The sequence below is a fragment of the Mus caroli genome, unplaced genomic scaffold, assembly GCF_978045245.1.
Source record: "Mus caroli unplaced genomic scaffold, Mus_caroli_1 scaffold_7, whole genome shotgun sequence".
Classification (NCBI taxonomy): domain Eukaryota; kingdom Metazoa; phylum Chordata; class Mammalia; order Rodentia; family Muridae; genus Mus; species Mus caroli.
The window spans coordinates 100,464,155-100,480,392 of record NW_028227262.1 but is presented as its reverse complement, the minus strand read 5'-3'; the positions used below and the strand labels follow the sequence as shown (position 1 = coordinate 100,480,392).

The following is a 16,238-nucleotide window of genomic DNA, read 5'->3' as shown; positions in this document are numbered from 1 at the left end:
GATTCTATTATATGCTATTAACAAGGAGTTCTCTTCTCTCTGTCTCTGTCCCTCTTACTCAATTATTCTTTCTCTCATTTCTTAAGCAAGTAAACATACAGGAGATTCAATATCACTGCCAGCCAAGTCATTGTCATTTACATTTACAGATTGTTCTGCCAAACAAGAGCTGACTGACCGTTATTTACTATGATGGGCCATATTGCAGTCAACTAAAGTCCTGGTGGTGAAAAACATGACTATTGATTTATCACATTCCAAGTGCTCAGTAGCTACCAGCAACCCATGGGTACCACATGAGATGACACAGAACAAGAGGACTGCAGAACGTTCTGCAGTGCAGCTTGCTAGGAAGATGGGTGGGTCCCTTGCACACTCCTATTTCCACAGTTCCTCCCCCTCGCTTCCTCTCTGCTACTCTGTTTTCTTGGTGTTTAGTATTGTTTCGAAATCAGAGAAGGTCAAAGGACCCAGATTTTCAGGTAAGAGAATAGGGATGGACGATGTGGGTGTTGAATTTGGTGAGGAAGGGACCTCTCTACTAGCTATGTCTAGTAAACCTCCTGACAGACCTGCTCTTAGGAATTGTATTCATTGGCTTCTGTTTCCAGCCTGATAATTTTAGGCTATAGTCCGAGTTGAAGGCTGAGTTCTACAAATTCCTGTGTGCTTCAGGGTTCACCATTTTGAGGAGGACACTTTTTCTACAGGGAAAGTATTCCTGCACTGGTCAAAAAAAATTTTTTTTTTAATGTGACTCTCCCAGGAAGAGAATGACTGAGTTAGCTTGGAGCGAGCAGGCAGGAAGAAGGCAGGGATGCGGAGGATCCCTAACAGGCTCAGCTTGGCACAGCTCCCCCAAGCTGCCATAATGTTGGGATCAGCACTAGCTGTTATCTTTTTCCTGTAAGCTGCTTCCTAGGGAACCTGCCTCTTGGGGAAACTATTTTTCCCTGAGTTCTTAGAAGAGCTGAGCTCCCTCCAGGTAGGTCTAAGTAGGGAGATTATGTTTACTGTGGCTACTGTTCTGAAGCCAGTAGTAGACGTTTGGTCATAGGCAGAGCTGGGATGACTTAGTCAATGAAATCAGCACGTACAGAAACTCAGGTCCTGGTTTTACAGATGAATTAGTGTCTAAAGAGCCCCTCTGTCACCCTGTGCCCTCTGTCTCCCCTGTCCCCGAGAAAGTTTTGAGAAATTTTCTACCATTGATACTGGGTCTCCTTGCTAATCACCAAATCAAGTCTGTGCTAAGAACCAATGCTTTGTGTGAGTTTGTGGTTTCTTTTTAGTTTATGAGAAGCTGTCTTCTACCCACCTGGCCTTCAGGCATAAAAAGCCTCTTTCTAAAGAAGCATCTAGAGTTCTGCTTCACATCTGTATCTGAGGGCTCCCTGTGTGGGGACTCTGTCCTTATCAAGGAGCATTCCAACCTGTCCTGATTGTAGTTGGCTCCAGAGTTTTCAAATGTCTTCATGTGTATTAGGTAGAGGAAGCACTCAAATGAGCTGAGTGTTTCTACATAACTGTGTCTTGGTTAACAGGGAAGGATGGCTGGGTGGCACAGGCCACCCCCAAACAGAGAGAGGTAAAGACCCAAGAAGGCCAATTTGCTTGTTTAGTAAATTGAGACCCATCCTTTGTCCAGTGCTGTGTCTGTTCCTGGGAAGTTTCCTGTCACAGAGTCTTAAGAGGAGACAGTCATATGCTAAAAAATGATTTCGTGTTACAAATCATTTATTATCATGTTATCATGTCTTCGATGAGGAAATGCTGCTGTGCAGTTACAGCAAAGCAAGTGATCTCAGAAGCTGGAGTCTCGGGTTGGCGCTGCTGCAGGAGAGAGGCATTGGAAAGAGCATCTCAGGAAGCAGAGGCTGAGCAGCCCCAGCTGGGGGATGGGCTGGAGCAGTGCCCCCAGAAAGGGAAAATTCTGAAAAAGCATAGGAGATAAAAGTGCTTCAAGGATCCTGGGAACAGAGGGGAGGTCAGTGACTTCAGCGAAAGATGTCCATAAAGGGACTTCTGGACCATTCTAATAGTTCAAACTATCCTCTAAAGAGAATCAAAAGCTGCTAGGAAATTCAAGCAAGAAAAGGAAAATGAAACTTTATTTTGAAAGTGAGATCTGGTGGTAGAGTTGTGAAGGGACCAAGGAAGGGATGACTGGGCTGACAATGAACAGCAATGGGTCTGATCAACATGAAGGTAGAAACAAAGGGACAAATGAGATTTCTGAATGTAGTCATTGAGATTTGGTGATGGGCTCATGCAAGGCAGGAAACCAAGACTAGAGTAGAGCTTAAAGCTCAGCAAGAGCCACGGTCTGTGTGGTGATAGCATTTATGGAAATGCAGAGTTGGGCCTGGGGTGTGGGAGGAGTGTCAAGGGCTTTATCCTGGTCAGCCTTTGTTAGAGATGCCCACGAAAACCACGATGAGAAGCTGAGCCAGAAGTGTGGGCACCATAGTAGTCATTCACTAGCTGAAGGGATGGAGGGAAACAGGACCAGCCTGAGAAGGAGCTGGTAGGATTTAAGTTTGTATAAGGAAAAGAATAGCCTGAAAAATGGAATGCTGAAATGACCTTTTGGGGATGGGGCAGGAGAAATAAAAAGGCTGAGTTTATGGCAAAAAGTTCAGTGTTGGCTACAGGAAGTGGGGCTCCAAGTGGTTTTCATAACTTGCCGTGGTCGCTTCTTTATCTGCAGGAAGCTGAGCTACAATGGAAGCCCAGTGCGGTGGTGCGGAGTTCATCCCAGAAAGTTCAAGGAGCAGCCATGGTGAGAAGAGCTGGGATGTGGGGTGGAGTGTAACCAAAGTGCAGGAGAAGTGGGGAGGCAGACAGGGAGGGGTGCAGTCCCTCCTGCCTTGACCATCAGTCCCTACTGAATGGGAGAAAACCTTGACACCGCCCTGATATTTCTTTTCATTTCTCTGCTCTCCCATTCCTCTTGACCCAGCTGCTCTCCCACTGGTCCAGAGCTTGACATAGCCCTCCCTTTCCTCCTCTCCTTCTTTTCCCACTCTTGCTTGTTTTGACATGGGCTTCCACACACACTGTGACCCTGGTCAGCTTGGAATCTGTGACAGACACCCTGCTCCCATCTCTCCAGTGCAGAGTGATGGGTATGAGTCACCATGTCTGCCTTCAGCACAACTTCTTACTTCCTCTTTCCTACAGGCAGAACGGCTGTCCGTGGCCTCTCTGCTTGTGGCCTTTCTGGTCACATCTCTGTCCTTTCCTGAAGGAGAATTGAGAGAAAGCAATGTGAGGGTCATTGGTCCCTCGTCTGGCTCCTTGCTCCCATTGCCCCCATTCCAATCAACAAATGAATCAGTGTGCCATTGAGCATCGGATCCTCTTCCCGCCATGTTCATTAATGTCGGTTAAGATTTTGCTCGTTTATCAAACTACCTTACAACATAGTAGCTTAAAACATCAACTCTTTCTTTGAACCACACCAGTTAAAATTGGCCTGTGACTCATGCTCCTGCCAGAGTGCCAATAGGCTCACAGATGTGTCACTCATGTACCCGTGGCAAGGTAGTGGTTCCCCATCAGTCTTGACAGACTCACAGACAGGTGTGTGTACTTCAGGGCTTCTTAAACACTTGCCTCCAATGCTGCTTTTTTCTCAAGAAATTTTTATGTGACCCTAGGTACATACATATATAACATAGGCTTCTGAAATGAACTTTTGACATACTTACTGAATGGCATTCTTACAATTTCCTATTATACATTTACAATATCAATCAACCCTAAAGCCTGACATGCTCTATCCTCCAAGGTCAAATATTCAATCAAACCTTACTTTAGCAAAACAAAACCAAACCCAAGTATAGCCACCTCACCAATGTGTAAACATGTTCTTTTAAGTTGAAGACAATAGTACATTTATTTACTTTAATTTTCTTATATGTATGCTATGAATATATGTATATATGTGTGTGTAATTTACTGTTTCTTAAAGATTAAAGTATATTTGCCCCATTTGTATCACAAGGAATTTCAGGCAGATAGGATGAATAATTTTTGTAGAACTATATATAACATAGAGAACATACTTAGTACCATATTTTACAGTTCATAAGAAAGCAGATTTTAAGTGCTTACACTACCAGTTATATGAGCAATGGAGATGTTAAATTTTGTGAGTATCTTTTTAAAGCAATGTATTGTACACTCTAGCTACATACAAGCTGTGTTTTACAACTTGTTTTTGACAACACCAAAGAAGTGTATGTCGTGTACAAGAAAAGTAAATAAGAAAATTAAAGTTAATGAATGTATTGTTGTCTTCAACTTAAAACAACATGTTTGCACATTGGTGAGGTGGCTATACTTGGGTTTGGTTTTGTTTTGCAAAAGTAAAGTTTGATTGAATATTTGACCTTGGAGGATAGAGCATGTCAAACAGTCTTTAGGATTGATTGATATTGTAAATGTATAATAGGAAATTGTAAGACTGCCATTCAGTAAGTATATCATACAGAGCAGTGTTAGTGTCAAATTCAAGTCCAGACGTCTCCGGCAATGTTTATTGGTGCTACAGGGTATTAACAAGTATTTATGTTGTTTGATCAGTAACAAGGTTGCTGTTTCATCAAAGAACACAGTCAAGTGCTGTCAGAGTCATTACAAATTCATTACACCTTTGATTTCAAAATATTTTTTAGTCATTGTGCATTCAGGATCTTTTACTGTTGCTAACTTTTTCTCTTCTTCTCCATGTTCAACTTTGTGGCCCCACATGAAATCACAACCTATACTTTAAGAAGCTTTGGTATAGTCAACTAGTTCTTGGGCAGGCCAGGGTAGAGGGATCTTCCCTGGCTGTTACTGTCAGGGAATCTAGTTCAGGAATCTTCACACGGAAACTGCAGAAGAGGCAAAGGAGCAAGCAGGCTTAAGAGTTTGAACATTTTGTTTGCCCCTCGAAAGCATATGTCCTCGAAAGCATATTACAGTGTGTTCCAAAACCAGACCCATTGGCTACACTTCACTGAGAAGAGTTGCAAATCTACATCCCGAAGAGGAGGGCATTCAGGGATGAGAAGGAGAGGGTGTGTATTGCAGTCTATTCATGGGTCATCATTGATAGGCATTTTTTCTCCCCAGTAATGCAGATATAGGCCAGATTAGACCTGATTAAAAGTAGATAAAGGCAGGTTTATTAGGAGGCAGTTCTCCAGTAGGTTCATCAATCTCACAGGTGGAGGTCAATGAAGTCACACATCCAGGCGAAAGCAAGGGGATTTTATAGAATTTAGGTGAGGAGTGATGATGTGCCAGCTAAGAGCTGGGATTGTGCCCATACATGGTCAAAACCTGAGCGCCTGGATGGCCACTCTTGGGTGGGTTGCCGGAAACTCAAAGAGACGGGAAGTGTTGATATGTTAGCTCAGAGTTTTCTTCATGCATCTAAGCAGACAGGGGAGTTTTCTCTGTGTGGGTGTGGTTGGGGGGGGGAGGAGGACAGATGGGGGTTTCCCAGCTTGTGCAGGGGATGAGCAGGGGTTCTAGTCTAACAATCACCATGTGGTGTCTATGCTGACTAGGTAGTAGCTACCACTGATATCTTCTCCTGTTCTTCCTTCCTATGACCAATAAAACAATGCCCACAAGAATCTTCCCAATGGGGCACTCTACTGTGTTAAGTAAATACTGATTTGAACTGTGCCTGTATCCTCTCCTAGACCATCCTAGACAGTGTTCTCAGTCATATTTCTTCTTTTATCCTGGGATTCTGGTCCCCAAACTTGGGAAACTATCTTAAGGTTTGTACATCCTCCCCTACTTGGCTCTCAGTTGGAAGAAAACGTTATTTTTAAAATATAAATCAGAAAAAAAAATTATGTTTTTCTCTGCAGATGCCCCAAACTCGCACTTTGTGTTCCACTCTGAGTTTCTAAGTGAGGCAGCTACCAGAAGTGGTTCACTGGTCACTTCTGAAACTCTTCTTTCCTCTTCTGGGTACTTGGAAATCACAAAGGGTCAGAATGAGGAGCTTAAAAGGAATATTAAGAAAGGGCAGTGAAGAAAAGAGATCAAGGGAGGTACCCGTTGTCAGGCCCTTTGAGACAGACATTTAGACCCACAGGTTGTCTGTAGTCCCTGGTAGGACAGAGGTGACACCATGGGGGAAAGGTCATAAGTATCCAGAGAGTGGGCATCGGATTGTATGACTTTATTCGCTTAACCATCCGGGGCTGAGTCTAAGATTTGGTTTTGTTTCCTTGATGTTCTAGAGCTTGGAAACCAAGATCAAGGAATTCCCCAACTGAGAATTGTCTTGCTTGGAAAAACTGGAGCAGGAAAGAGTTCAACAGGGAACAGTATCCTTGGGAAAAAAGTATTTAATTCTGGCATTTGTGCAAAATCCATCACCAAGGTCTGTGAGAAAAGGGTGAGCACCTGGGATGGGAAAGAGCTTGTTGTCGTGGATACACCCGGCATTTTTGACACTGAAGTACCAGATGCTGACACACAAAGGGAGATCACTCGATATGTTGCCCTGACCTCTCCAGGGCCTCATGCTCTGCTCCTGGTAGTTCCACTGGGGCGTTATACTGTGGAAGAACACAAGGCTACACAGAAAATTCTGGACATGTTTGGAAAACAGGCTAGAAGATTCATGATTCTCTTGCTCACCAGAAAGGATGACTTAGAAGACACTGATATCCATGAGTACTTAGAGAAGGCTCCTAAATTCTTTCGAGAGGTGATGCATGAGTTCCAGAATCGCTACTGTTTGTTCAACAACAGAGCCTCAGATGCTGAAAAGGAAGAACAGAAGATGCAATTGTTGACCTTGGTCCAGAGCATGGTGAGGGAAAATGGTGGAAGATGCTTTACTAATAAGATGTATGAAAGTGCTGAGAGTGTGATCCAGAAAGAGACCAGGAGGATGCAAGAATTATACAGAGAGGAGCTAGAGAGAGAGAAAGCACGGATAAGACGGGAGTATGAAGAACAGATTAGAGATCTGAGAGATGAACTGGAGAGGGAAATGAGAAGGGCACGTATGGAGAGGGAATTCAAGGAGAGGGAAGCTGTCTTTACAAAGAATCAACAAAATGCTAGGAAGGAAGTTGAGAACACAAGTATGATACTTGAATTAATTATAAAAGCATGGGAGATTGCTTCCTTTATCTTCAACCAGTTTATGAAAGACTAGGCTTAGTCTATAAGACTAGACCTTATTTCTATTTTCTGCATTTCCCTTGATAACCCTGCCCTATAGTGCTCACCCCTCGATGCCCAAATGCTCTAGCTTCTGTCTTCCAGGATGAAATAATGAAGTAAAGTTTACCATTGATAGTTGTTCAATTGACTTATCGAGACAATAACCAATCTTTAATTTGTGAAACTCCAAAGCTGAACGTATTACTGCCTGCTGCCTTGAGTTCTTCCTCAAATGAAAACCACCCAGGAGGCCACAGAAAATGACTGTAAGACGAACCCATTTCTCCTCTGGAATCTCAACAGCAATCCTCACCCGCAGCTTCCACACACGATACCCATAATTTGGACAACCACCTTGTATGTTTTATTAGGAAGTTCCATTCTTTGCATGAGGTAATCTTTAGTCAGAGATATATAGCAGACAGTTCTCAATGGACATCAGGTTTGTTTAGTTATATTTTCACAAATGGCATCAAGTTGTTCCCCAGCTGGCCTTTGAAGGCCAAGCAGATCTCACCAGTCAAGTAATCCAGGTTGAACACAAGTTAGCAGCTCGGCAGGTGACACCACAATGTTTGCTCTGTTCTGGTGGGCCTCCAACCTTTTCACCAGTGTGATCAGTAGTCAGCTCTCTCCTTGAGAAACGAACTGGCTACTGCTTCTGCCCCCACCCAGCTCATTTGCTTATTGCTGTTATAATAAACTTTTCTGTTGCCTCACACATATTTAGAACTGGAATCTGTTTTGTGTTGGAAGATGGTGCTGCTGTAACTGCACAGAGACGGATTTCATCTTATTGGTAGAAGTGTAAGGTGTTTTTTGAACCAGACTTGCTGTATGCCCATGGCACCTCATTTCCTGTCTTGTTTTCTTAGGCATGTGCATATATGTGTACACGTGTGTATGTGTGCAGGTACATGGGTGTTTGTGGAGGGTAGAGGATGATCTTAGGTGTCTTCCTTGGTGATGCTGTCTACCTCCCTTGAGACAGTGCTTCCCACTGGCCTGGAGTTCACCAATTGGGAATCAAACATGAGTTCTCAAGCTTGTAGGACAAGTACTTTCCTGACTGAGTCACTCCCCGATTCCCACCTTCTTTTCTCTGAAATCTTTGAACCACAATCTCCATCCTTCACTGGTCAAAGACTGCAACTATTTTGGATCCTTGTCATCTTATGGCAGAAACTGTGTCTTAGGTTTCTGAGGCCTGTGAGCTTTTCCCGGCATACAAGTTCCCTCTAATATAGAGATAGTAACAATCATTTCTTTATTCCTTTTGCTGCATTTCTTCTGAGTTACCCTCACTTCATTTCTAGGAATCCTCAGTGCTTCTTCCCAACATCCCCTGGGGCACCAGCGATAGCCCACTTCGTTCTTTCCTATCTCGAAACTGGCTTCTCTAAGCATCTTTTGGCTGCAGGTGACCATTACAGAAAGTCACTAGTCAAAATGCAGAGACCAGTTCACTGCGGGATGCCCAGCCCTAATTGACAAACCCACAACTTGGAGCCTGTATCCAAGGCTCAGGGAACATTGTGTAAGAGGGGGTGGAAAGAGCACAGAGGGCCGGGCAGCTTCTGTGATGAACACCATGGCCAGACACACCTTGAGGAAGACAGGGTTCATTTTTATCTTACAGCTCATAACCCTTCACAGAGGAACAGAAACTCAACACTGGAACCTGCAGACAGGAACTGATGCAGAGGCCGTGGAGGGTTGTTGCTTACTTGCTTGGTGCCCATGACTTGCTTAACTTTTTAAAACGTTTTGTAGATTCTTTGTGAATTTCACATCATGCACCCCAATCCCAATTATTTCCCTGTCCCTTCATATCCCCCTTCTGATGCTGCATACACCCCCCCCACACACACACATGCACTAAAATAAAATAAAATAAAACAAACAAAACAAGACACAAACCATCTCGATGTGGAAGCTGCAGTGTGTCATACAGTGTACCTACCTTTTTGCCCAAACAGCTTTACTTGAAAATGTTCTCTGGTTTAAGGCCTCTGACTATACTATCTATACTGGATCCTCAACAGGGTTCCTCTTGAATACCCTGTTGCTGTCCTGTGTCGCAGAAATCCTGCAGCTTTGAACCAACAGGACTGGCCCTTTCATGCACTCCAACAGTTCATAGATGCAGGGGATCTTGTGGTGAACCAACCCAAAGCTCTAGATTTGGGCCCTGGGTGGTATCTGAGTTGGTCAGCCAACCAGTTTTCCTGCATCAGTACCAGCAAGGCCAGCTCACCCATATGGTGTGGGTAGTGGGGGTGGAGGTAGGGGTGGGAGGTGAGATGTGGTCCATTTCTCCCAACACCACCACATGGTAGATGAGGGGTGGGGCCACTCTCCCACACCAATACTATCAGAGCCAGTTCTCCCAGGCTGACTAGCAAGGGGCAGGACTAGCTCTCCTGCTGCAAGCAAGGGGTGGGGCCAGCTCATCACAGTTCTAGGACATCAACCCAGCCTCAGGTGGCAGCCCAGACCAGACACATCTGTATGGCCTTTGGTGGTAACATGAACCTGGGACATCAACACAGACCATGGCTGCCATAGGACCACAGACCCAGACATAGCTCCTGGTGGTAGCTTGGGCTTGGATGTCATCATGGCCTCAGGTGGCAGATCAGTTTGGCCTCTGGTATCAGTAAGGCCATCAGACATCAACATGGTCTCAGGCAGCAGACCAGACAACTGACATCCAGATGGCCTTTGGTGGCAACACAGGCCACAGCCATCAGCACAGATCCCAGCTGCAGTGAGGCTTCAGATTCAGACATGGCCCTTGGTGGCAGCCCAGGCCAGAATATCATCATGGCCCCAGGTGGTTACACAGGCTCCTCATAGCTGCCTGTTCCTCATGGCTGTGATGTCTCCAGGTCCACCTCCCTCCACAGTGAATGAAATGCTCAGGTTTGCTTTCCCACCCATCTCTCTCCATCACATACGCACTTATCATAGGGCACTTGGGTATCTCTCTCTCCCAGCTGGCCTCCTGCTTAACATTTTTAATACACCCAGGCCACTTATCCAAGAATGGCACCTCCCCTTGTAGGCTCCCATATCAATCATCAGTCAAGAATACAAACTGTAGAGGAATTTTAATTCAGCAACATGGCTACTCTGGCTGGAATAGAGACATGCACTTAGTACACACTTTTAATCCCAAACAATGTAAGTAAACTTAGTTTGTAGAAGGAAGCTGCTATGTTTGAAAGTGAGGTCTAATTGAGGGGCAGACAAAGTGGTGAATCTGAGAAAGATTTGACAGAACAAGTCCAAGATAGGATATGCCTAACTCTCACACGGACAGGAGAAATAGAGCAGTGCAGAGAAAGAGACAGAGGTAGACAAACAGACAGACAGACAGACAGACACACACACACACACACACACACACAGAGAGAGAGAGAGAGAGAGAGAGAGAGAGAGAGAGAGAGAGAGAGAGAGAGAGAGAGAGAGAGGGGCAGTTTTACTGGGACAGTTTTACAGAGACACATTGCAGAGAGAACAAGCTAGACACAGGTAAAGACAGAATGAGCCAGAGAATGAGAAGAAACCAAAAGATTAGAACAGATTTCTAGACTTAGTTTGAGGCCAAGCAGAACAATTCAGTGAGAAGCTGAGAGAAGCCAGTTTGAATCAATCAGCTTGGAGAAGAGTCTAAACTAGAACAGCTAAGTTGAACCAGGCAGTCAGAATTTAGAAAGAACTAGAAAGGATGAGCTTATTCAATTGTAAGCTTCCAAGACAACAATTACGTCAGGTGTGTAAAAGTGACATTTAGTCAGGTAAATAAAAGTGACGTTTACAACAAAGGAGTCTGATCTTTACTGTCTTAACATAGACTATTTGTGTGCAGGTACCTGAACAACACAGAAGAAGACAGGAAGCAAGCATTGGGTCCTCTGAAGCTGGAGTTACAGGCAGTTATAGTCCACCTAACATGGGTGTGAGAACTGAACTTGGGTTTTCTGTAACAGCAGCAAGCACTCCTGGTTTTGTTTGTTTAATTATTATTTTACTATATATCCATGGCAAAGAGCACACATGCTATGCTGTCTCTCTAGCCCCCCTTTCCTCAGTTACCTCCTCCTACTTCTTCTAAACCCCTTCCTTCTCCTCCCCCCTCATTTTTAACACCTTTAAAAAAAATCTAGATTTTACATATGACAGAAAAAGCATGATACTTGTGTTCCTAAGTCTGGCTTATTTTACTTAGCATAAAAATCTCCAACTCTATCCATTTATTACAAATAAAAGAGCATTCTTTCTTCGATAGCCATATGTGTATATCTCATATTTTCATTATCCATTCATTCTTTAATGGACTCCTAGACTGAGTAGTGTGATAATAATTGTGGTTATGTATTTATCTGTATTTTATGGTTGGTTTGACTCTTTGGGGCACATACCCAGGAGGAGTAGAACAGGATCACTTTGTAGCTTCTTCTATCACAAGTATTTTGTATGTGTGTGGGTTGGTATACGTGCATGCATGTGGAAGCCAGAGAATCTTCTTCCATCAATGTCTACCTTATTTTCTATGTTTTTGTTACATTTACTTATGTGTGTAGATGCACATGGAGCATGTGTATGTAGAGATCAGAGGACAACTTGTGAGAGTTGGTTCTCTTCCTGTACCGTGTGGTCCCAGGAACCAACCTCAAGTTCTCAGTCTTCATAGAGGTGTCTTACCCTCAGAACTTCTCTACTTTTTGTTGTTATTTATTTGTTTTTGAAACTGGCTATGAGGAAGACCCTGGATACTTCTATTACACCAACTCTTCACAACACGGAGGTGTAGCATAGCATATAACCTCGGAAGTTTACTTGTCCAAATGCTAATTAGAGAAATGTTACAAAGCAGAGCTTCACCATTGGGGAATTTTGGGGAAAACATTAAATATTTACGTTTTGTTCGTTTGTTTGCTTGTTTGAGACAGAGTTTCTCTGTGTCACCCTGGCTGTCCTTACTTTGTAGACCAGATTGACCCGGAACTCACAGAAATCCTCCTGCTTCTGCCTCTGGCATGTGTCACTAGACTTGACTCCTAAATATTTAGATTTTTATTACATAAGAAAGATCTCCCATGAAGTCATAAAACAAAACCCTTGGCTGATTGAAAATTATAAAACATGCAAGTAATTTTGTTTAGTGCCATATGGGAAGTGTCTCAAGAACCACAGCAGAGAGCAGTGGTGGCGCACGCCTTTAATTCCAGCACTTGGGAGGCAGAGGCAGGTGGATTTCTGAGTTCGAGGCCAGCCTGGTCTACAGAGTGAGTTCCAGGACAGCCAGGGCTACACAGAGAAACCCTGTCTCAAAAAAACAAAACAAAACAAAACAAAACAAAACAAAACAAAACAAAACAGAACCACAGCAGAAGAGGAGGCAACTGGCCATGAAAACTTTAAAGTCCTGCTGCTCAGGAAGGGCAGAGGTTGGTTCTGCTCTGTCCCTGGGTGGGACTGGGGAACCATTGAACCACATTTCCTGTTTATATTTGTGTTTTTCAAAAGATGAGACCAGATTATTCTTCCTTGGGGACCTCTGGGGAGCAGAAGTGAGCTATATTCTTCCTTTCTCTTTCCACTCTATGGGCACCAGGAAGGGCTCCTTTGGGCAGGTACACAGTCTTGGTTGCTCTCATTAGTTTGGCCTTCACGGGCACATTCCACGTGGGTAAAAGAGGGACATACTTAAGCACACATTGGCTGCAGGTCCCTGCTGTGAACTCTCATTAATGACCAGGGAGTCACATGCTAGGCAGAGCAATAAAGTGGGCTAAAATGATACTCTACCTTATCTGATTCAGTCCTTTCTGTGTATCTTTTCCTCACAGACTCCTGGGAGGCATGTCTTTGATGTCCTGCTTTTTTTTTTTTTCCCAATACTTGAAGCAGGAGAAATGTCTTTTCCTGCCTTTGTCCAGCACAGGATCTCAGTCTCAATGTAGGCATTGTACAATGGTGCAGAAATGCTATACCAGCCACACCCAAAGATGTGTTTCAAAAGTACTTATTAGACCTTGGCCCATACTTCACATCTCAACAACTTCTAGGTACCTGGTAAATATATATGACTAATACTGGATGTTTTTGTGAAATTCAGTGTTCACATCATAAAAGTACACAGGAAGTAGATAGTAATGATCATCTTCTAACAAGGAAAATATTAATGCAGATTTAAAAAGAAGGCAGCCTTCTTAGTGTGAGCATTTGTTAAGAATGGATTGTTTCTGTTATGTTTCCAATTACTATTGATGAAAAAAAAGAAATAAAAAGGGAAAGAAAGACACATAACTGCTTCTAGATATGGTGAAGGATAAGGTATATTATAGATATGTGGGAGAGCATATCTGGGAAAGTCCAGAGTGGGCATGACCAGACTGACCTGGGTCATGTGAAGAGAAGGGGAGGGGAAAGGAGAAGGGAGAAGGAAGCCAGATGCAGCCGCCAAAGGTACAAAAAGAGCTACTAATAAAAATGATTGGATTATGTATAAAAGAGCAGCCTAGCCCCTGGGGTTGCAGAGTTCAGGGTATGCCAGTCGGGAGGGGGCTGTAACAAATAGAGACTAAAGGATGCTGGGAGAACCTAGCAGCCAGTGTTAAACAGTGACCTCAGCCGTTTGTCCCAGTCTTGAAACCTAACATCCACTAACACCATCCAACTGGACTCTCGTTCAGTGGAACTGTAGGTGGTTAGTATGGGAGCAACCCGAGAAAAAGACCCAAAGGCTAAGGCAGAAGAGTAAGTTAAACAAACATGTGCCTCAAATTCCATCTCACCAGGTGTTGCTCCAGGAAATACAAGCTCACGGGCGTGTCCCGCTCTGTTCTTCCCTTGAGTTTTGGTGGTTTGCTTGACTTCTTTCTATCCAGAGTGTCTCTGAGGGAGTCTGGCCAGGTACAAGCTCTGGTATGGTTTGAAACCAGAGTCATACTCTGAGGATTTATTTCTTGACCCATTTTTTGGCTTCTATGTAGAATTAATAAGACCTTAGCTTGGACAGTACGTTGTAGTATGACCTCATCCAGGGATGGGAGGCTGAGGTGTCTTCAGAGTGAGGAGAGAAAAGCTGAGTGACCTGATAGGAGTCGAGCGGGGTAACTTCCTTCTGTCTGTACAACCCTTTGGTCCTTCCTTATGAACACAGCTATATCATTACCTAGAAAGCAAAGTGTCCATGAGGGTTGCATTCCACAGGGTTTCCTGTGGCTGGCGGCAGCCTTATGACCAAGAATATAAGCAGAAGTATTGTGGGTTTCTGCACTTCCTTCACCTTGGTAATAAAAGGCCTTGTTCTCTTGCATAGCCATGCTGCCTTCCTCTTTCTTCTATGATTCTGAGACTAGAAGTTGCTGTGAAAGAATGCTGAGTAGGAAGGGAGGGAGACATGGCTCTGATGGAGCTTATCCTAGCCACCAACAGACTCACAGCCTCCCTTTGTCACATCAAAATCAGCTCCTTTGACTACCAAGCCACATTAGTGAATTGTCTCTGAGATGTAGTCAAACAATGCCAATGCGGCATTCCTGGGCTGGTTGGGAGCAGTCCCTGTATGCCATAGGGGATTTTAGGCCAATGGTAACAAAGGATACTTCCTGATCTGAAAGCCGAGGTTGATTTACCTCAGCTGAGACTTCTGTGTTGACTTCTCAGATCCTGCAGACAGGACACATCACTGGAGGGGACCAGAAGTGTGCTCGGAAGAGTCCATCTGTCCTTGGAGCCTGCACCGAGAACTGCAGGACAGCTGGGCTATCTAAGTCTTCCCTGAGAGAGTGCCTACAGCCACCATGTAGAACTGTAGAGGATACCTCTACCCTAGAGCTGTTCAGCAGGTCACACTGCACTGACTTACACATGGCTAAACATTCACTGGTAATCCCCCAGCTACAATGGGTGAGAAAGCACTATGAGAGAATAAAGAAATTTAGAAAAGAAAAATGTTCAGCTTTCCTCTGGGATTCCAATCCTAGTTTGTGTTTAAGCCTGCCATTCAAGTGTAAATGAAATTATTTCATGATTTCACATACAATTACATTATTTCCAGGCACCTTCTGACTGACAGTGGCTTCTTTTAGCTTCCTCAAAGCCTTTATTCCTAGAAAGCCTACTGTTGGCATAGCAGGACTTTACACATTAACAGAGAGACATCACTGTCTGCTTTACACTTTGTCAGTGTGTCCTGCTGTAGCTGATACCTGAATGAGCCCTCTTGTGATGAGATTTTTAGAACACATTCTCTTTGCTCTGTACTCCTTTCCTGCTATGCTCAGTAACAGAGTGTATCCATACTGTCTATAGATCCACTGTATCCTTGGAATGTTATTACAAACTGCAAGGCTCATCTATAATAGACACTTGTTTGGGTAGCTGATTCAGTCTAGGGATATCAAGATGCCTGATCAGTTGTGCCCAACTCTCAGTGCTGGGGCTACCTGGGAGCAGGAGGTGATGGAGGAAGTGAAAGTGTTGGTCCTATCTGGTTGCTAGGAGCCAGGGGAGAGGAAACAATCTGTTTCCTGTTTGGGGAAGTCAAAACAATACAAGGAAGCGCTGCACCCTTTATCAGGGACTTCCCAGCAATTTTCCAAACCAGAGCCATCACTGTCATCTGTCATTTGTGATTTGTGATGTTTTTGCCTGTGCAACAGAAGTTAGTTCCTCTTTCTAGGTAGACAGAAGAAATTAGACACAGACCTGCAGATAAGCACCCAGCAGGACCTCAAGGCCACATCTTCTGAGTCCTAACAGTCCCCATGCAATCCCTACCATCCTGTTTCCCAACCTTCTATAGGGGAGGGAGACTCCATTGCACAGCTGAAGGGAGCAGAAGAAGTAATGGAGATCGGCTGTCCCTTCCTCCCTTTAGCTACTGATTAGCTGAAGAGGTCACACTCCCAAGACCTCTTTTGAATCTCCCAGATGCTCAGCTGCATTTGAGGCATGGCAGGTTGGATAAACTGCTTCCTGTAAGAGGTCTGAGCTAATGTCCTGTTTCTTTCTTTTGTTGGTCAGACCCT

At 44.1% G+C, this 16,238-nt stretch overlaps 1 protein-coding gene across 4 annotated transcripts; it reads left to right on the top strand.

The window, feature by feature from the left end:
* The first annotated feature begins 411 nt into the window (after window positions 1-411).
* On the top strand, window positions 412-7,916 carry Gimap4 (GTPase, IMAP family member 4). 4 transcript variants are annotated; one of them, XM_021165431.3, is made up of 3 exons: window positions 412-482; window positions 2,711-2,782; window positions 6,255-7,916. In XM_021165431.3, the coding sequence occupies exons 2-3, from the start codon at window positions 2,725-2,727 to the stop codon at window positions 7,181-7,183; spliced, it is 987 nt and encodes a 328-aa protein (XP_021021090.1). In that variant the 5' UTR covers window positions 412-482; window positions 2,711-2,724; the 3' UTR covers window positions 7,184-7,916. The 4 variants fall into 4 exon arrangements, with proteins under 4 accessions (XP_021021090.1, XP_029334850.1, XP_021021091.1 ...); XM_029478990.2 differs by lacking the exon at window positions 412-482 and adding an exon at window positions 493-1,987; XM_021165432.3 differs by lacking the exon at window positions 412-482 and adding an exon at window positions 2,016-2,208.
* Window positions 7,917-16,238: the final 8,322 nt, after the last annotated feature.